Source organism: Nannobrachium achirus (genome assembly GCF_963921795.1).
Source record: "Nannobrachium achirus genome assembly, chromosome: 18".
In the NCBI taxonomy this organism is placed as follows: domain Eukaryota; kingdom Metazoa; phylum Chordata; class Actinopteri; order Myctophiformes; family Myctophidae; genus Nannobrachium; species Nannobrachium achirus.
The window spans coordinates 24,810,439-24,832,695 of NC_137825.1; the positions used below are offsets into that span (position 1 = coordinate 24,810,439).

The 22,257-nt window shown below is 42.9% G+C and overlaps 1 protein-coding gene across 6 annotated transcripts in view; it reads left to right on the plus strand.

Moving 5' to 3' along the window:
- Positions 1 to 22,257, plus strand: part of nrxn1a (neurexin 1a) — a gene marked incomplete at both ends in the record, with an annotated part of 148,175 nt that overhangs the window by 103,730 nt on the left and 22,188 nt on the right. For 5 of the 6 annotated variants that reach the window (XM_080747606.1, XM_080747604.1, XM_080747603.1 and 2 more), the window contains 8 exons: positions 8 to 130; positions 4,555 to 4,936; positions 7,299 to 7,489; positions 10,730 to 10,903; positions 15,242 to 15,361; positions 17,125 to 17,306; positions 19,126 to 19,297; positions 20,856 to 20,945. In XM_080747606.1, coding sequence (XP_080603732.1) covers positions 8 to 130; positions 4,555 to 4,936; positions 7,299 to 7,489; positions 10,730 to 10,903; positions 15,242 to 15,361; positions 17,125 to 17,306; positions 19,126 to 19,297; positions 20,856 to 20,945 — 1,434 coding nt within the window. Of the gene's footprint in view, positions 1 to 7; positions 131 to 4,554; positions 4,937 to 7,298; positions 7,490 to 10,729; positions 10,904 to 12,481; positions 12,509 to 15,241; positions 15,362 to 17,124; positions 17,307 to 19,125; positions 19,298 to 20,855; positions 20,946 to 22,257 lie in introns of all 6 variants that reach the window. The other variant, XM_080747607.1, reaches the window with a different exon arrangement.

Consider the following 22,257-nt stretch of genomic DNA (forward strand, 5'->3'; position numbering starts at 1 on the left):
TGTGTAGGTAAAGGGCCAGAGACCATCTTTGCGGGAACGGGCCTCAATGATAACGAGTGGCACACGGTGAGGGTGTACCGCCGCGGCAAGAGCCTGAAACTCACTGTGGACGACCTGCAGCCAGTGGAAGGTAAGAGAATAAACCCCCGTATGACCTACCGCAGGGGTCTTCAACGTTTTCAGGCCAAGAACCCCTTATTTGAGAGAGAGATGAATTAGGGACCCCTACAACCCATAAATACAATATAGTTTCATTGTTTGACAGCACAATCGTCAGAATATTTTGGGTTCATGTAAATTTGTGTTTTCAGATATTTAACCACTTGAACGGTCAATACTTGCTCTTTTCACCCTCCAAAGCTCTTTGCCGAAAATAGCCGATGTGAAGGCATAGTTCACCCCCCAATTTTTTTTCCTATCAATTACCGGTAGTCACTCCATGGAGACCTGAATTCATGGATATGTTTTGGCTTTTGTCACATTCATAAGCCAATAATTAGAGATACAAATGGGTGAACTATCCCTTTAAGGTACACTATGTTTGTCTATAAATCCAAGCGTGAACTAAACCTGAAATAAGCCTGATGCACATGGCTCACCCTTCTGACCACTTAACTTTAACTTAACCACTTAACTCAAGATTTCCAAGTGGGCCCAAGTGATCCAGAAAAGGTTGAGAACCACAGACTGCCCTAACCCGTCTGCATCTCTGAGAGCGTCTGAGGACTTTTACTGTGTACAGATTTACCACCTTCCAAAATCCCAATTAAAACTGCACTCTCTCTTCTGATAGTCCACGAGGTCTGAAGATGACACACACATACATTACTGAACCAGAGTTTTATTGAGACAGAACGCTACCGGGCCAATATGTAAATGTAATGGCCGTCCATGTTGATTCATTTCTCCTCTCTCTCTGTTCTAAAGCATGTTGTCAAAATGTGGACCAGACTCTGGGCTCCCTTCCCAGATCTGTAAAAAAAAAACACCCTGGCTGTGTCGTGTTCCCCCTCCCATACCCAGACTTCCACCACCACATACCAGTGGTGGACAGTAGCAAAGTACATTTCGTCGTTGTCGGCTGGAAACCTCGTATCTCAAAGTTTCAAATTTGTATGTTCTTTCGCAAAGTAAAGCCCTGCTTCGTCATACAAGGCCGTCGCACAAAAGTAGTGAAAACAGCCGATCTACAAGCACACAACGCCTCGCAGATCGGCGTCACGTCACGTCACACTTTTGGCCCTGCTATTTTATCTGCCACCATTCGCCCTATCGATGCCAAACTTTGCACACACGACTCCTTTGATGGCAAATCACAACCTCCAGCCCTGATTTCTCACATGGCCCTCTTTTAGTGCCACCATCAGGCTGATTTTTGCAAAACACATTGTTGGACACTGCTCCTACAGATTTTTCCGTACACAGTATCTCTAAAGTCATGTCATCAACATGGATCTGTCCCATTTCCTATTTTCCCTCCTGATTCGCTACGGCTGCCTTCTAAAGTTTGTGTATGCGACGTGACAGTCGCCAGGGACATGCTGGGCCCCTGATTCAGCCCGGGAAAAAGAGTTGTAGAGGCCCTCATTGCGCGCTATAGAGAGAGATCTCTCTCTATAGCGCTGCTGCTACTCAAAGATTTGCCATTTCAGATCATGACAAGTGACAAGCCAGTGGGCCAATTACTGTACATGAGTTATATTTCGTCGTTGTCGGGTGGAAACTTTGTATGTCCAAAACCATTTTTTTCCCCCCTAATGGCATGGACCGGCCGGGAATGAACCGGCCGTTCGGGAGTTGTCCCGCTTTTCCCAATGGCAAGAACGTCCCTGACAGTCGCTCATCTCCCGATTAGGGAGTCTTGCTGGTTACTGTATCCAAGTAAAGTTCTTGAGTACCTGTAGTTTACTTGGGTATTTATATTTTTGAGATGTGTATGACTTTCACTCCCACTCATTTCTTCAGTCAGACAAATCAATCGTTGTTGTCGGGCAGAAACTTTTATTTATTTTTATTTTTATTTATTTTTATTTCTCCAATTGCCGTTCTCCAAGCTCAAAACGCGTTGCATTGCAACTTCTGAGCATGTGGATCGGCATTTTTTTTTTTGTTGCTATTTTTGAATTTGAATTCTGAAAAGTAACAGTGTTTGGATATTTGAGGTTTCTTAGTCAGTGTTGAAACTCCCTAAAATTACATACAATCACAGTCATCAGACAGCAATATTCAAATACTGAGCTCAATATCATGGCATCTCATCTCAGTAGTCCATCATCATCATCATAATAAAGACAAAAGTATTAGATAACCACATACTGTAAATTGTTGTTCACGCTTTGCAGAAAATTTGATTTCTTTTCCCTTCACATTTGCCACTTGATTTAATAGTTCTAACAAAGGATTACCTAAGTACTATGTAAATGTATATCTATGCAGGGCCTCAATGCACATTAGCAGTGTCAATGTTGGAGGGGAAAAAAAACAGTGCTCAGCACTATAACTAAAACGATAACTACAAAGATACTCAAGTGTGTGGCAGAGTTCACGCGACCACACCACAACTTCAACAAAGAACGATAACGTCTCGGTTATCATTACAGTTACAGTGCTAGGCTGTGAAGATCAAAAAGATCAGAAATAGAAGACTGAAAAATATAAGGCATTCCTCGGGAGCTGGACCCATCAAACGATTCGACATCACTTCTTTATTCGGTCTGTAGAGAGGGAATCTAATATAGCTCTCTCTTTCTCTCTGTAAGAGCCAAGCGGGCCCTGTCCCCCGTGCTCTTTTCAAGGGATTCGCCTACTTCAATACCCTGAGATCCTGATGAAAAAGTGTCTGCTGGTAGCCAGCCACTTCAATGCCACGGGACACGGCTGAAGTTTCAGGGTATTGAAGTGGTGAATTCCTTGAAAAAGAGGACAGAACAGGCACCCGTTTACTCTTACAGAGAGAGAGACATATTGGATTCACTCTCAACTGACTGAGTTCCCTAAAGGATTAAATGAGGACTTCATGTTGAGTCTTTTTTTTCTTCTTCTTTTTTTAAACCCTCCATGGGTCCAGCTCTTGTGCTATTTTTTAGACCAAAATCTTCTTGTGGTTGTATTGCGTATATTATGATATTATGATACATATTATGTGTATATACTACGATGATGGCACAACTGAAATGTCAGGGGATTGAGCTCGGTATTATATATATGAATAATGTAATATTTCTGATAGTGAGGTTGGCCATAACTGAGAGGGTAATGAGAAGGTGGCTGCCTGGTTCAAGACTTGCCTCGCGTGCCAGTGTCCCCGTGCAAGACACTTGATTACTCATGCCATGAGAGAGATATTTCTTGGGTTTCTTGGGTTTTGTTGCATTCCTGAGACAATAATTAGACTTTGGTAGATTTACCCCCATAAGTCCGAAGGTTCATTATTCCAAATGTTCATTAGTCCGAATTTAGTTAGGGTTACTGAGGTTAAGGTTAGGGTTAGAGTTAGGCATAGTATTCTTAACAAATTCGGACCAATGAACCTTCGGACTAATGAACCTTCGGACCAATGCCATGGCACCGATTCAGCATCCGGAATCAATGGGGGTACATTTATTGTAATCAAATTATTGTCTCCATGGCATGGAGTAATCAATAGAAAAAAGTCATTTTGGGGGTGAACGGCAGGAACACATCTTTGTGCCACAGTGAGAGCACTATAGCATCCACTTGGGATGCTATAGCCACCGCAGACCCCCAAGCTTTTTAACACTTCCGATGCCAATTAGGTCCAGGAACATGAAAGGAATTACCGCGGTGCGATGCCACAGCCCCGTCATCACGTCCAGGGACGTGTTAGCTGGTTAACATGGTAACCAGGTAAACAGGTGCTGCGGCGATGGCTGGTGAGCGAAAAAAACATCATATCCCATGATGCAACTCGGCCACCATCATCAGGAAGCGTGTAATCTCCATAGGCTTAATATTCATTGCCTCTGCAAAGAAACGTCTTTATCTCGGAAGCTACTTCCAAAAACGCTTTGATCGCTGAGAAACCCTTTTTTCCAAGTAAACATCTCGGTCTACATCCGGGTTTAGTGAAATTTCCACGACATGGACACGATCGTGCCTTCCGGGGCTCTTCAAGATAACACGCAGTGAATGGTGGCACTCTGTAGTATCCAAATAATTACAAAAATAATGTGTTAACCTGAACCCCCTCCCACCTCTGACATTTGCCAAAAAATTGCAGATCTACAGGCTCACAATGCGTCGCAACACGGCGCGTTGTGAGCTTGTAGATCGGCTATTTTTTGACAAAGAGATTTGGTAGAGAGTGAAAAAAAATACTGTATTAAATACGTATCTTATAAGTACGTTTTACCAATAGATGGTTTAAATGGTACCGGACATGCAGCTCGGCAAATAAAAGGTGAATTGATCCCAGTGCATGACGGAGGACGATTTTCACGATAAATTAAATCTCCATGATACGATTACCGCCAGTGTTTTTTATCACGATAAATGATAATATCGCTTATCGTCCCACACCCCCACCCCCACCAGGTCAGATGGCGGGCGACCACACGCAGCTGGAGTTCCACAACGTGGAGACGGGCATCGTGACGGAGAAGCGCTTCATGCCGGCCGTGCCCTCCAACTTCATCGGCCACCTGCAGGGCCTGACGCTCAACGGCATGCCTTACATCGACCTGTGCAAGAACGGCGACATCGACTACTGCGAGCTCAACGCCGTCATCGGCTACAAGAGCATCGTGGCCGACCCGGTGACCTTCCGCTCGCGCTCCAGCTTCGTGACGCTGCCCACGCTGCAGGCCTACTACTCCATGCACCTGTTCCTGCAGTTCAAGACCACCTCGCCGGACGGACTCATCCTCTTCAACCGCGGCGACGGCAACGACTTCATCGTGGTGGAGCTGGTCAAAGGGTGAGTGAGCAGGGGGAATGCATTAGGGCATTCACCAAATATTCGAATATTCGAACATTCTAATATCAAAGTCACTGAACGTTGTTCACCAAAGTCGAATATTCGCTTATTTTATTTTATTGTTTTCTCTTTAAAAAATATATAGTTTCTGAAGCTTGGCTAGATAGGAAGTCATAATAATGAGTTGTCAATGCCCCTGGTGGATGAATTTGTTAATGCTCTATACGAGGGGTTCTCAAACCTTTTTAGGCTGTGACCCCTAAAATAAACATATTTGACCTGGGGACCGCCACCCTGACAAGCACTTGGAATTGTAGGTACAGTATTACATTTAATGTGACATCTACATGCTCACAACGCCTCGCAACGTGAGGCGTTGTGAGCATGTAGATCGGCTATTTTCACAATGTTCGCCTCTTGCTTACTTAATATTTGACAGTTTGGCCAGTCCTGTCGAATATTCGACTATTCGAATACTTTGAGGTTGAATAATTCGAAAACTAAAAATCACTATTCGTGAATGCCCTAACGTCCACTTATGTCCTTAACGGTGAGTTCTTTGGTGGTAAAAGAGTCCTATCCTGGAGCCACATGTTCTATTGCAGGTGGGGCATGCACACACACACACACACACACACACACACACACACACACACACACACACACACACACACACACACACACACACACACACACAAACACATTAAAGTTACAAGAGGCCGTTATAACAAAGTTTCCACAACGTACAATGGTATCTTGTAAAACTAAACGCTATGGTTTGACACCATAATAATATTAGTACAATAACAAGTGCATTATTATATACTACAGTTCTCTATGTACAGAAAATGCTTGGTAACAGCGGGGGGATGGATGTGGATCGTTGGTAAATAACAACATGGGAAATGAATCAAACCAACTGCTCTGTTATCAGAGCAGGAAATCAACGGGGAAAGAAACAGTATTTTTTTATCGTTTTTTTGGCAGTTTTTATGATAGTCTGAGAGAAGAGGAAAACTACCTGAGATAAAAGCTCAAGGTCACAGTATACACTGTGCTGTCGCTCATTTAACACCTTGGTTCTCAACCTGTGGGTCGGGACCTCGAGGGGGGTCCCCACATTGTTTTTGGGGAGGTCCCCAGATGACATTGAAGTAACAATTTAAAGGACAACTTTTTTTTACAACAAGGGTTCATAGTTTAGAATAATTAAAGAATATAAAAGATGAGTGTTAAAATGATTTAATTTACTTCTTTCTATTGTTTTAGAGATTCTTATTTCAGTGGTTGGGGGCATGCGTGCAAGTGGATAAATAGGTCATTTTACCCAGAATAAGCCCATTCCTTAAGATACAACGCAACTTTTCATGGTTGGATGTGACTTATGGGGGCTAGAAGTGTTACTGTAAATAGCAATAAAGAAACTGCTGGCTTATTGTGTCTAAAAAGACATATTTAGCCACTTGTACGCATGCCCCCATGTGTACCCATGCCCCACATTTTAGCACGGTAAACGTGATAAAACAATAAAATGAAGCAAATGGAAACATTTCACTTTTTCTTTTCTCTAATTACAATCTAAAATATGAACCCTTGTTGTCCTTTAAAGAAACAAAGTTGTCCTTTAAAGAATTGTATGACCTTTTTAATAGCTAAAAAAGAGGAAGAAAGAAAAGAAAAAAGAGTGTCATTGCATCAAAAGTAATCAACAAACTATACTATAAAAAACGGTGAAACAAATTGTCAAATAATATAAGAAAGAGGCTAACATTTTGAAAATTGTTGATCTTCAAGCTCACAACTAGTTTTGAACTTGTACCACGGCTATTTCCACAATATTTATCTGTGGAACCGAAGATCTAATGCATGGACCCCTACCCCTGGTTCCAGGGGGTCCCCAGCTAAATGACAGTTAGGAACAAAATGGACCCTTACACGCCTGCCCTGTATAACGCTGAGAGCTACAGAAATAAACACTGCTGGAGGAGTTGTTTTCAAACTCCTCTCTCTCTCTGCCCCCACCCCTCCCCCATAGTCAGCAGTAGTGTGTAAAGTAACTAAGTACATTTACTCAAGTGCTGTACTTAAGTACAATTTTGAGATGTTTTGAGATCAAAAGATTTTTATACATTTTATACATTTTGAAAACTTGTGAAATGGGACATTCTGCATAGTGAGTACGTTCTACTTTTAGTACTTTAGTACCTTTTGACACCAATACTTTTGTACTTTTACTCAAGTACATTTTGAATTCCGGGACTTTTACTTACTGTTACAGTTTATCTACATTGAAGTATTGATAGTTGTACTTAAAGTGAAACATTTGAGTATACCTTTCTCCCCCTCTGCCCCCATACTACAGCTACCTCCACTACATCTCTGACCTGGGCAACGGAGCCCACCTGATCAAAGGGAACTCCAACATGCCGCTGAACGACAACCACTGGCACAACGTGCTCATCTCCCGGGACACCAACAACCTCCATACCGTCAAGATCGACACCAAGGTCACCACGCAGACCACCATGGGAGCCAAGAACCTCGACCTCAAGGGTACGCAGCACTCGCGCGCATGGTGGCACGACACTGCATGCACGCACACGCACGCACGCACACACGAGCGCACACACACACACACACGAGCGCACACACACACACACACACACACACACACACACACACACACACACACGCACAGGGACTTGCAGAGAGTGTTATAGAGGCAGGCGCTGAAATTTCTAAAAGGGCCTTTTGGGGAAAATATTGAAAATAGCAGACCTCCAAGCTCACAACATGTGCACGCGCACGGCACTGCACGCACACACACACACACACACACACACAGGGACGTGCAGAGAGGCAGGATCTGAAATTTCTAAAAGGGCCTTTTGGTGAAAATAGCAGATATGCTATTTTCGGTGCTTGATACCACACTGAACTAAGCATAATGAAGTGAATACTGGAGATGTGGTGTACGGCATGGATTCTACACAGAGAGGGCAATTCTTTCGACATAAGATGCTCCATTCTAGTTCTGGAGTATTTGGGCGAGGCAATTCTGCATTTTCATTTCTTTCACCATAGTGAAAACTGCATTCATGGTCTGAAGAGGGCACTTATTACAGACGGATAAAAGGGCAGGGGCTCCAGCCCCCTTTGATGTCTATGTTTGCACGTGCCTGCAAACACACACACACACACACACACACACACAGAAACAGTCCGAAACGGGTGTACGGACAAAGAGTACACTCATGAAGACCGACAGATGTCCAGGGCAAACTGACATAAACAAACTTAACCTGACAACTCAATCACACATGGGACTGGCGCACGTGCATGCGCTCACACACACACACACACACACACACACACACACACACACACACACACACACACACACACACACACACACACACACACACACACACACACACACACATGCACAGAAACGGAAGGGAACGGTTGTACGGACATACAGTACACACACCCACACAAGCAGAGCGACAGATGTCCGGGGCAAACTGACACGCACAAATCTAACGTGACAACCCAATCACACATGGGACTGACCCACACACACACAAATACACAAATACATTATGTTTGTATTACTATGTGTGAGGACATCAACATTTTTGGTAAACAATTTTATAAATGCCATTTTGATTTTTGTTTTAACCCTAAGCCTTATACCTTAGTTACAGTATATACAGAACCAAGTACAAAAACAGGCATTTGGCCCTCACAAGTATAGTGATACGCACACACACACGCACACACGCACGCTATTGCTGTCGTCCAGCGCAATCACAGTGTACCTGTGACGCATGCATTGACCTATGGCGGAACAAAGGTTCCGGATTGGTTGCGAGGTGCCGTCACTCAAATAAATCTGTTGCCCCTGCCGCCGTGCCAGTGGCGTCAATTTAAAAAAAGCTAAGGTATGGCAACATGACTGGTGAATGCGCACGTGCAAGACACCAGCCATGTTGCCATACCTTAGCAACAGGCATGATACATTTATTTTAAGAAGTACATTCTATTTTTTTCCCCCGTTTCTACGGTTTCTTGGGTTGGATATGGCAGCCTGGAACGGTTGTTCAAGTGCAGCTAAACTTGGCATGTTAGTAAACGTGCCACAATTAACAATAATGAATTGCACCTGTGCAGCTGACCTGCGGAACCTGGGAATATACCATTTTGTCAAGATGGGGAGAATACGAGTGTGGAGAATATAATTACTAGTAAGACACCTGAGGGTGGAATGCGACCTCAGGGTGACATGCGACCTCGCCCTAAAGGGCGAGGTCGCGCCAATTCTTGACTATCTGGCCAACCACAGCGTTTCTCTGACGATTCTAGTTGTTATCATTCTGGGGGGAGTTTGTTCATGTTTTTGTGAGGGTATCAACCCTAGGAGACACGGGGAGAACATGCAAACTCCACACAGAAAGGCCCTATCGCCAACCCCACCTAGGGTGTAAGCGATAGGGCCTAAACATGGAGATGTGGAGAACACTATATATGAAGATAGTCCAGTCCATCATGTCATATGGGACTACCGTCATAGACAGTAGCCATTGTTAGGCCGGAGTCAATGGCTGTCTGTCTGACTGTCTGTACAGGAAGTGATGTCACATGACATACTTTTTATGCCCATATATGAGTCATTCTGTACCACATCTCCATGTTTAGGCCAAACAGGTTTGCTCCATTTCTCCATGTATAGGTCCAAATGACCTCGCCCTAAAGGGCGAGGTCGCGCCAATTCTTGACCATCTGGCCAACCACAGCGTTTCTCTGACGATTCTAGTTGTTGTCATTCTGGAGTTTGTTCATTTTTTTGTGAGGGTATCAACCCTAGGAGACACGGGGAGAACATGCAAACTCCACACAGAAAGGCCCTATCACTCACACCCTAGGTTGGGTTGGCGATAGGGCCTTTCTGTGTGGAGTTTGCCTAAACATGGAGATGTGGTACAGAAGGACTCATATATGGGCATAAAAAGTATGTCATGTGACATCACTTCCTGTACAGACAGTCAGACAGACAGACAGCCATTGACTCCGACCTAACAATAGCTACTGTCTATGACGGTAGTTCCATATGACATATTGGACTAGACTATCTCCATATATAGTGTTATCCACATCTCCATGTTAGGACTCATATATGGGCATAAAAAGTATGTCATGTGACATCACTTCCTGTACAGACAGTCAGCCATTGACTCCGGATTAACAATGGCTACTGTCTATGACGGTAGTCCCATATGACATATTGGACTAGACTATCTCCATATATAGTGTTATCCACATCTCCATGTTTAGACAGCCAATGACTCCGGCCTAACAATGGCTACTTTCTATGACGGTAGTCCCATATGACATCATGGACTGGACTATATCCATATATAGTGTTATCCACATTTCGTGTAGCCGCCCTGTACAGGAAGTGATGTCACAACTCGCTGACATCACACTGACATCACAGAGGATACGGACGGTCACGAGGATACGGAAGGAAGGAAGGACACTCAAGCGACACGGTTCTTCAGAGTATATGCGACCTTCGGTCGCAATAATACATTGTTAAATTTAGCATTTGTAGTTATTTTACTGTAATTTAACAACATAATAACCAGCACAGATAGGAAAAGAGACATTTGTGGATTTATATTTAAAAGTAACTTTTATTTTCCCCCCTGGACCCAGGGTTTGGCAGCTGCATACCCCTGCCATACCCAATTGACGCCCCTGCACCGTGCCCTCTCTCTCTCTCTCTCATAGGTGACCTGTACGTGGGGGGCGTGTCCAAGGAGATGTACCGGGACCTGCCCAAGCTGGTCCACTCCCGCGAGGGCTTCCAGGGCTGCCTGGCCACCGTGGACCTGAACGGACGCCTCCCCGACCTGCTGGCCGACGCCCTGGCCACCACGGGACAGGTGGAGAGAGGCTGCGAAGGTGAGAGAGAGACCCAGCTACGCTGTTAATGTATCCATAGGACAGGTGGAGAGAGGCTGCGAAGGTGAGAGGAGACCCAGCTACGCTGTTATTGTATCCATAGGACAGGGGGTCTTCAACGCTTTCAGGCCAAGGACCCCTTAGTCGAGAGAGAGATGAAGCAGGGATTTCAGTTAAAACAGTACCTTTTCCACCACTGCACAAAAGAAAAAGAACCATGGCCTGATATCCCTGTTCCCCGCCGCTGACTATGACTGGTCTCAGTTCTTTTGGATTCCAATAGAAGCCAGCATGCCTCCTATTGGAAGCATGTGTCACCCATATAGGGCTGTCAAGATTACTCATTTAAGAGGACGATTCATTGTCGCACCAATATTGCGATTAAGGATTTAATTGTGTCTCACGACTAGGGATGGAGCTCATACATTTTTATTGATAATGAGCACCTTCCTACCCTCGAGTTTTTATCGAGCCCACTATTGAGCATTTTCTAATCTTGTGTGGAGAGATGTGAGACAAATTCTGAACAGAACTGGTATATTTTTTTTATTGGCCAGTTGTTGTGACTGTGAGTTTGTGGCTGACCACAATCTATGAAGATGAAGATGACAATTGACAAAAGTAACAAATATTATCATTAAATATAATTAAAATAATCATTAATTAGTGTGCAATAAGTGTTAAATAGCTTTATATTATGAATAGTACTGTAATAATTTCTTGATCGCCTCTTGTCTTGATTGTTTAGACATGATGTCATGGGCCGCTATGCTCGATAACAAGCTTGATAAGCCCAAAGCTTATTGATACCAGGTACTCCATAAATGTGTTATCGAGTATGTAGCGGGCCCTTGTTTCGAGCTCCATCCCTACTCACGACACTTTGTGAGCTTGCATATTGGCTATTTTTTGGCTATTGATAATGGAACGTTTTAAAGAGTATTTGCGGTCAAACTAGCAACAGAATACATGTTCTGGAGCACCTTCAATAAAAACCCTGATTGTCTGAGATATATAAAAACCAAAAAAACTAAGGTTAAAGCCTCTATCTTCAACATATATAGGTTTATTGTGCTGATGGTTTAGTAAACAGATAGTGTGGGATGCTCCTTTCATGCAGACCAGAACTTGGCCTAACAACAAACATTTCAGTCGTGTGAGATTTTATTTTTGCTTTTAAACCATGTGCATATGTGAAGCTTTATCTCTTTATTGTTTGGTCATATCTTTTCTCATGGCATTTCGTTTTTTTTCTTTCAACTCATTCTCTCTGTTCCTATTAGGCTAACCTTCTAACCCAGCTTTAGATGTTTGAATTTTATACTCTCGCTTTTCATCTTCTCTCTTTTATCTTTGTGCACAGTTTTCTCTCCACCTCTCTCTCTCTCTCTCTCTCTCTCACTCTCTCTCTCCCTCTCTTGATCTTTTATTGTGCTCTCTGCAGCGCTCTCCCTCGCTGGCTCTGCCTCTTGTTTTCAGTTAAAGTCACCGGCATCTTTGTGTGTGCGTGTTTTTGACTAACCATCTAACTTTATTTGCTTGTTGTTTTGCTTTTTTTCGTTGGGGTCCCTACAAAAGTTGCATTGATGAAAGCTGACTTGCAAGGTAGATCGCTTTGTGTGTGTGTGCACGTGTGAGAGCAGGGAAACGTGTCTGCGTTTGAGAGCGTGTGTCTGTGCGTGCGTGTGTGTGTGTGTGCGTGCGTGCGTGCGTGTGCACAACTTCCCAGTAGTGCCCAATGTTGTGTGGGATCCCCCTGCGATCCAAGAGTCAAAGGTCACGGGGTCAGAACAAGTGTCCCCTCCTGGCCGCCGTAGTGACGTCATCACAGTGTAGTGACATCACCGCTGCTTGACTTGAGTCTGACCGCACCTTGTCCCACTAGCAGCATGCTCGCTAACCCCTCCCCCACCCACCACTATACCATAATAACCTTGGTGGTATTTCAATACCTTATCTGTCCCTGCTGTATATGTCAGATGGTAACCGAAGAGTGGGCATCAAGGAAGAGTGTGGGCATCTCGATGATGAATCAGCTATTTTTTTTTTTTTTTCCAAAACGTTTTCCAAAATGTTCTTAAAGGTAAGGTAAAGTATACATGATTTGAACATGTTCGGAACATTCGACAATTAAGGCCTAATATTTCTACAATCGCTAGATTGTTCAAGAAGTAGAAGGATAAGCTTACAGTAGGACTGATAATGTTGTACCGCGCATGTTCAAATCATGTACTGTACTTTACATTATATTAAGACCATTTTCAAAAATATTCAAAATGTACATTTTGGGCAAAGGAGCCAATTTACATGGAGGTGCCCACATTTCCCTATTGGTGCCCACTCTTCCTCCTGTAGACTGCAGACTGTACAAAGGACAGAGAATTGAGATCAGGACCAAGTCTTCCAAACTCTCACCTCTTTGTTGACCTCTTATGTTTAATCCTTCTTCTTTGATCCACAAATCCAGTCCTACTGCCTGCATGTATGTGCACCGCGTGATTAGCACGCCTCACCCAGTAACACGCCACACCATCCCGGTCCAGTCTACCCCAGGACAACTTGTGTATTTAATGTTGGTGTTCCTGATAGTAAAGAATTATTTAGACAGGGAACGCAAATCTGTGTCACTTTAGATTTGAACCACTTTAACCATTATTTTATTTTAGCTATTGAAAAATAGCAGACAAGCTCTGTGAGCTTGTTTACCTGCTATTTTTCAATAGCTAAAGTATAAAATAATTCCAGCCTCCAGGCCTCAATGGGTTAAATGCTTTCAACCTGGCGTCCCTACATAGGCATATCATTCTTTATTAAAAAAAAAAAAAAAGTTAAAGGAGTAGTTCACCCCCAAAATGACTTTTTCTCTATTGATTACTCAGGCCATGGAGAGTAGAGTTCAATAATATTTTTTGGTTTTTGTCACATTCCTAAGACAAAAATGTGATAACAATAAATTTACCCCCATTGATTCCGGATGGTGACCCATTTCGAAACGGGTCACCATCCGGAATCAATGGGGGTAAATTTACTCGAATAAAAATGTTGTCTTAGGAATGTGACAAAAACCAAAAAATATTATTGAACTCTACTCTCCATGGCCTGAGTAATCAATAGAAAAAAAATCATTTTGGGGGTGAACTACTCCTTTAAAGTAGCCGATTCACTGATTTGCGTTGGGTTACGAGTTGCGACGCAGTTTTGACAGTGTAGAAGAGGGCAATAATGATGGTACATTCAACTTGTATAGTCATCTGAGAACTTGCAATAAATCTCTACTAACACTACTAATGACTACTAACATCATGGCAGCATGCAGAGTAGCCTTTTCCCATCTCCTGGCAACACTTACGAGGCCAAAACCAAACCTGCAGCTGTGATCATGACCACATAATACTTTATAGTGTAGTGTACTAGTTTCAGGTCCGGTGACCACCAGGGGTCCAAATGGACCCATACGGGTCTGCAAGTCTTAGAGCGTATTACAAATGGACCCATAAGGGTCCATTTGGCTCCAAGACAAATGGAAGAGCAAGACAGCCCATTCTGGCTTTTACTTCCCATAGTGACGTTGGTGGTGTGACGTAGGTGGTCGACCCTTTAGGTTGTGTAAGTCTAATCAATTTCAATGGGAGAGTGAACATGAGCAAATTTTCCTACTTATATTGATCCAAAATTACTGTCCATGGGGTCTATTAGGCAGAAATGCCCCTGTGGTCCATTTTTCCCAGCAGCTCTCACAGCATAGAGTGGAGCCTATAAGCCTATCGCTTTTATACTATTTGTTGTGGTCAAAAGTGTTTTTATTTTTCATGAATGTGTTACTATTTATCATTACAAACACATCCATGCCATCGTTGTCCCTCAAAAGCCATCATACTATGCTAAACAGATGTTATTCTTTTATTTGTTTTGCCAAGTCCTGGAAAAGATGCCCTGTGATTGGCCAGTACAGTCACTTGTGCCGAATGCTCACCCCAAAACATGATTTATGAGTTTGTGGTGGCTTGTGTGGGACAACCAAGGCATGGATGTGTTTGTAATGACAACTAGTAACACATTCATTAAAAAATAAATCACTTTTGACCGCAACAAAGTGTAGTGTAAAAGCGATAGGCTTATAGGCTCCACTCTATGTTATGAGAGCTGCTGGGTTCTGCTGGGAAAACTGGACAACAGGGGCATTTCTGCCTAATAGACCCCATGGATCATTTTGGATCAATATAAGTGGGAAGGTGAGCCTAGAAGTGATTTAGGGCGGAGTTGTCCTTTAAGCATCTTTGGTATTAGTGCAACGTTTCCTCTTAACTCTCTACACCACCTTCTCCTCCTCCTCTCCAGGCCCCAGCACCACCTGTCAGGAAGACTCCTGCTCCAACCAGGGAGTGTGCTTGCAGCAGTGGGAGGGCTTTAGCTGTGACTGCAGTATGACCTCGTACGCCGGGCCTCTGTGCAACGATGGTAAGTCTTTTCTAAACATTTATATTTCTACATTTATATATTTATATATTATAGAAACCTCGTATCTCCAAGTTTCAAATTTGTATGTTTTATTCGTGAAGTAAGGCCCTGCTTCGTCACACGAAACTTGTGAAAATAGCAGATGCACACAACAGAATAGCAGAAGCACACAACACTTCACAATCGTTTTTTTTAAATAACAAAAAAGTGAAGGTTTTGGACATACAAGGTGTCCACCCGACAACGATGATATTGATATGGAATGATATTCAACGTTAACTACTGTATGTTGAAAGCCAGTTCGTAAAGCTCATTAGCTGCGTCTCAGGTCCTTAAATCAAATCCTATTTCCTACACTTCCTTCGCATCCTTTCCTTGTATGTTAGTCCCTCCCATTGAGGAAATATAGAAGAGGAGACGTCCCATTTCTGATGACATCATCCCATGTGATAGGCCAACTCCCTTGTAGGGGCGTTATATGGTCAGCTTCTACTTCATGTAGGAGCTAGGTTGTAGGAACTAGGATGTAGGAGACGGCACAGATCAGAATAAGGACCTGAGACACAGCTTGTCTGGCATTGAATTCCCCTCTCTGTTGCATGCATTTAATCCCAGCCGCCACCTGAGGGCAGTGTCAACTGTTGAACACTAACTAGGCCTCCGCTCCGCTGTCTGTTACTTACCCCAAAAGTCTACTTTCTACTGTCTGCTACTTACCCCAAAAGTCTACTTTCACTCTACTGGCCCCATAAATTAACAAGGAGAGGAACACTCCTCCTTTTCTGGCTTTAGGCTTTATCCCCAGGCCTCTCTTGTCTGCCTAGCAATGAAAGATCTCCCATGCATATGTAGTGTTCCTTTTCTTTTCTTTTCTTCTTCTTCTTCTTTTTTTTTTTTTTTTTTTTTTAACCAAAAGTCACCTACCGCCTGCTGGAATTATGAGAAAAATGCAAATTCTGTCCTCCTTTTATTCTCTGGGAGGCAAAGAGAACTTAAGGCACGTATTTGATTCTTTTCTTCCCCCTACAATGCACCTTTTCAGAGTTGCTGTTAAAGCATTTGGGATAAGAGGTGTCAGAAGAGTCCTTCTGCAGTGTTCTGTACAAAAGCTTGTGATAGTTACACGCTGCGTATAGCAGTGGTTCTCAAAGTGAGGTCCAGGGACCCCCAGCGGGTCACTGTTGAGGGGGGTTCCAGGGGATCCCCAGCAAAGTATGGGGTGTTGGGGACCCCTGTTTACTGTAACCACTTTAACCCTATTGTTATTTTTACTTAGAATATTTGAAAAAGCCGACACAACTCACAATAGGTGAGCTTGCAGAATCATTGTGACAAATTTGGAATCATTTAGCAACACAAATCTTATTTTATTGGGGCCCCTGCCACAAAATACTTTCAGATGGGGTTAGTTCTCTGGCCAAATACATATCAATTTGTGGTTCAATTTGAACCACTGTCGCATATCGTTGTTTTCGGGTGGAAACCTTTTATGCCCAATACCGTTGGTTTTGTATTTATCATTTTAAAAATGAGTTAAACTAGTGAAAACAGCCGATCTACAAGCACACAACGCCTCGCAGTGCGAGGCGTTGTGTGCTTGTAGATCTGCTGTTTTCACTACTTTTGCACGACGGCCTCGTATGATGAAGCAGGGCTTTTGTTCGCCAAAAAAATAATCTTTTTTGAAACTTGGAGATACGAGGTTTCTGCAATATTTTCCGTGTGTGTGTGTGTGTGTGTGTGTGTGTGTGTGTGTGAACCAGCCGGGACCACGTATATCTTCGGCCGTGACGGAGGGGTGGTGGTGTACACGTGGCCCCCCAACGAGCGGCCCAGCACCCGGGCGGACCGCCTGGCCCTGGGCTTCAGCACGCACCAGAAGCACGCCGTGCTGCTGCGCGTGGACAGCGCCTCCGGCCTGGGCGACTACCTCCAGCTGCAGATAGTGAGTCCACACACAGTGCATGCCATACTTGACTCATTTACTGCCAGAAATCAAATCTTTTTATATAAGTATAAGTTTCATCCTTAGATTTGTATGATTAACAACATAATACGATATCCCATTTAGTTACAAGGGCGCAATGATGGTAACAAAGACGTGAAATCGACCCCATATTTTCTCATATGTTGCTGGTTTCCTCCTGACATACAAGATCTTTTCAGGGGTACAATAGGAATTTAATTAGTTCAACCAATGTCTTTGAGAGGGAGGATTTTAAGCTTTCCAGTTTTGGAGAGTACACTTTTTCCCAGCTGTACCTGCCAGCGAGATAAAGTACTTTTTATGTTGGCTTAACGAGAGTCCCTGTACGTCTCCCAAAATCCAAATCCTAGAGTCGGGTACCAATTCAGACTCCACTACTTCTGAAGTTGTTGTATAATAATATGTTTCCAGAACTCCTCCAAACATGGGCAGCAAAATCAACTTTTGGATCAGACTGCCAGGTTTTTTTATTTACCGTTTACGCAGCATGCGTGCGTGTCCATCGTGCATGGTGGCGCACAGATCATGCACCACGCTTGTGCATGCCGTTCACAACTTTCAAACAAAAAAAATCTGTGTGAAAATTCGTTCTGGTATTCTTGGGATGGCTGGAAACCGATAATCGGTTATGTCCCGCCTACCGGAATTGCATTTCCGTATCGGGTCCAGACCCGGAAGCACTTTTTTTAGGGCACTTGGGACCAATTTCTTTTTCATCAAATCTAATAAATGTAAAACTTTGGAAACTCGGGCTATGGCAGGGAATGAGTAACATGTAACACAAGGGTTTTATACACATACTATGGCCCTATATATCATCGTTGTCGGGTGGAAACCTTCTATGTCCAAAACAGTTCGTTTTGTATTTTATCATTTTAAAAAATGATCTAAACTAGTGAAAATAACCGATCCACAAGCACACAACGCCTCGCACCCCAAGGCGTTGTGTGCTTGTGGACTACTACTACTACTACTACTACTAGAAAAACGTACATATTTTAAACTTGGAGATACGAGGTTTCTGCTGGACAGTGATGAGATACAACACCATGTATGGAGGCAGAATGGTTTAATAGACATTAGAGAGGTAACATATGGTAATGTAATATATCTGATGCGTGAAGGTTATTGGCCTACTTTTGCAGCACACAATACAAGTGCTGATTGGTCAAGTGGTATTATCTCCAGATACACCACACACACACACACACACACACGCATGCGCGCACACGCACACACAGGAGGAGACAGTGAGCGCCCACTGGGAATCAATGCTAAAATGCTTTGTAACGTGCGCACTGCGCAGGATGCACGATACCCGGTCAGATCGGGGCAGTGTTATATCACCAAGTAATTCTGGAGGGATTTCTGTCATTCATACTCTCTCTCTCTCTCTCTCTCCCTGTAATCTTCAAAAAAAGTCTCATTAATTATTAATTCCTTGTGCCAATTGTTATCATCCGCCAATAATCACATTGCAAAGCTTGAAATGTAGCCTACATTTACTTCCATCGTTTTCTCTCTGTTTCTCTTTCTCGCTTCGACTCTCTCTCTCAAAGCTGGGGGGGAGAGAGAAAGAGAGAGAGAGAGAGAGAGGGAGAGAGAGTGAGTTGCAGCATTGAGAAAGGCGGTTGAGCACCCCAGCGGCTAAAGAATATATAAAGATTGCGCTAGACCACTAAAGTTACTTATGAATAATCATTGTCCTTGGTTGAACTTGTGTTTATATAGCTGCATTTTAAAAAACTGACATCACCGTCCTTTCCACCGTTCCCAGGACAAGGGCAACATCCGAGTGGTGTTCAACGTGGGCACCGACGACATCAACATCGAGGAGAGCTCCAAGTTCGTCAACGACGGAAACTACCACATAGTTCGCTTTACCCGCAGCGGAGGCAACGCCACGCTGCAGCTGGACGACCTGCCAGTCATCGAGCGCTACCCGTCAGGTAGGCCCCGCCCCGCCCACACCCACCCAACCCCCACCAATCACAGCACTGCCCGGCTGGGGGGGAGGGTAGAGCAGTGGTTCTCAACCTTTTCAGGCCGCAACCCCCAAAATAATCATATTTGAACTGGGGACCTCGCACCCTGACAAGCACTAAGAGTTTAGGCATTACATTTTGTATAACATGGTTCTATTGTGAAAATAGCAGATCTACATGCTCACAACGCCTTGCAACGCGAGATGTTGTGAGCATGTAGATTGGCTATTTTCACAATTTCTGCCTCTAATATTTGACAATTTGGCCAATGTTTAATTTTTTTTTAAAGGTATTAAAAAGTCCTTAAATTGTCACTTAAGAAATGTGCACATACCCTCTATACACTTAAAATGTATGTTGGTTTGTTTACAGTTGAGTGAGAAAACAGTGTTTCACATTAATGTTAATCATCTGGGGACACCCCAAAATAATTTGGCAGAGAACAACAGGTTGAGAACCACTGGGGTAGAGCCAAATCAGCCAATCCACATCTGGCTTTCAAAAAGCCAGACAATCTTTTATTTTTCCGGTGGGGTTGATGAGATCAGAGTCCTTTTGTTTCTGTTATATCATGTTGATATTCACACACTTTGTTTTTTTTTAAAGCCTTGTTTTTTTATTTCATGTAGTCTTCCTGAGGGTGGTTGGAAATGGAAATATGTGTTGAAATGGAATATGTGTCATTATGAAGTGATTATGAAATATGTATGTTTTAAACCATTTAAAATGAGACTATTATTTACAACAGCCTTGTACTATAGACATGTAGGCATGTCGTCATGTTAAATAGTGTTAAAGGTAATTCTTCATGAAAACTATTCAATTCAGGTGTCAATTGTTTTCTTTTTTCTACATAAAAGAAAAATAATAAAGGTTGGTGCATTTTTGGACAAACAATAATTTAAAAAAAGATGTCATATTGTGAGTTAAATGTATAACTAGAGAAAAAAAAAGAAAAATAAGAAAAAAAAAGGATTTTGCATTTTGGTGAACATAGTCATTGCTTTGTTGTTTATTATATATATATTATATTATTCATCCTAAAGTTGTAATCCTAGGTAATCTTTAACACACTGAAGTCCAAGTTCTGTCAGCTAAAATGATAAATGGCTAAATGTTGTGAGGTATGTTGTGAGGGTTGTATTATTATTATGTAACTCTAAACTTCAGCCAGTCATCTCTGCACCTGTAACCTTATTTCCCTGTGCTCTTGCAGATGTTAACCCCTGGAAATGTCTCTTTAAATTAAACCCAATGAACAGAAAGTAAGAGTCCGCTCGCTGCTGCTGCTGCTGCTCAAACCTAGCAAATTCAAAAAACCTGTTGTAGCGAACAAAAACTAAATCAGACCGGGTAACAGCAAAAAGCCCTAGCTTTTTTTTTTATAACCCGCAACAAGCGCCATGCTTATGAACGATGAGCAGACCATTACTTTCTTTTCATTGTTGTTCTCTTTGTATCCAGCTTCCTGTACCACGTTTGGATGTGCGTAATTACTTGTGTTTTCATCTCTAAATTAAAGGCAACATTGATAACGAGCGCCTGGCCATCGCCAGACAGCGAATCCCCTATCGGCTCGGTCGAGTAGTTGACGATTGGCTACTCGACAAAGGTAAAAACCCTGATTAAAATTCCTTAAAAACTTTCAGCTTTAAAAAAAAAAGAAAGAAAAAAAATTAAGACTTGAAGCCAGTTTGAATACTTATTACTACTGTGCACCATCAACAAACACCTAAAATCTAAATCCATAACTAAGCATTTTAAAAGTGGGACAGCTGTTAGTGTGTTAATAATGTGTAAACTGTAGTGCCTGTGAACATTTCTTGTTAGTTTGTACCTGATAATATCAGGTTAAAGGGACAATGGAGAGACATAAATGTGAATATAAATCGGAAAATAGAAAAAAAAGTACTGGTTCAAAAAGTGCTTTATTAAGACTGGTTAATAAGCTTGATTTAATTTTCAAATTGTAAACTTTAAAGCATTCACTAATGAGCAAATGCTGACCAAACACATTGTTGTAATCAATTTTAAAGTACATTGCAAATTACTGTGACATGTAAGAGATTTATGTAAATGCTTGAAATGAATTAATATAGAGAGCATTGCCTATTTTGGTACCAAATGTAAAAAAGTTTTCCTCTCTTAAACTTCGGCAGAACTCCTTAAATAGCCTCTAGTCCCTTTAACAGTGGAGCTTATAACCTGTGCATGCTTCCCATAGGGGCTTTGTTATATACGAATAGAATCTTCTCTCCCTGCTGTCTGCCTGTCTGTTATACTCTTATCAAACACAATGTCACTGCCACTCAGCCATCACCATAGCAACCATCTGTCAGCCCCATCCTCCTCTCAGGGAAACACTGATTCCTCTTCTCTTCTCTTCTCTTCTCTTCTCTTCTCTTCTCTTCTCTTCTCTTCTCCTCCCCTTTCCTGTCTTCTCTTCGCTTTATTCTCATCTCCTCTATTCGGTGCTATTCTCATCTATTTCCCTTCTCTTCGACACAATTGTCTTCCTCCTTATCTCATCTGCACTCCTCTGCTTCTCTCTCTTCTCCTCATGTTCCCTCTCTTCTCTTCTCTTCTCTTCTCTTCTCTTCTCTTCTCTTCTCTTCTCTTCTCTTCTCTTCTCTTCTCTTCTCTTCTCTTCTCCTCTCTCCCCCCCCCTCATGTCAACATGTTGTTCAGACCTCTCTCTCTCTCTTCTTCATTGTTCTAGTGTTATCTTGCTGTGTCTCAGCCCTTCTCAGCTCCACGGCTTGGGTTTGCTCTGCCATGCTTTAATCTGTTCCATCCTCACACCATGGCTCGGGGCTGGTACATTGTGTAGCACTCAAACACTCTTGTGTGTGTGTACGTGTGCATGTATGTGATTACCGGTATGCGTGTGTGTGTGTGTGTGTGTGTGTGTGTGTGTGTGTGTG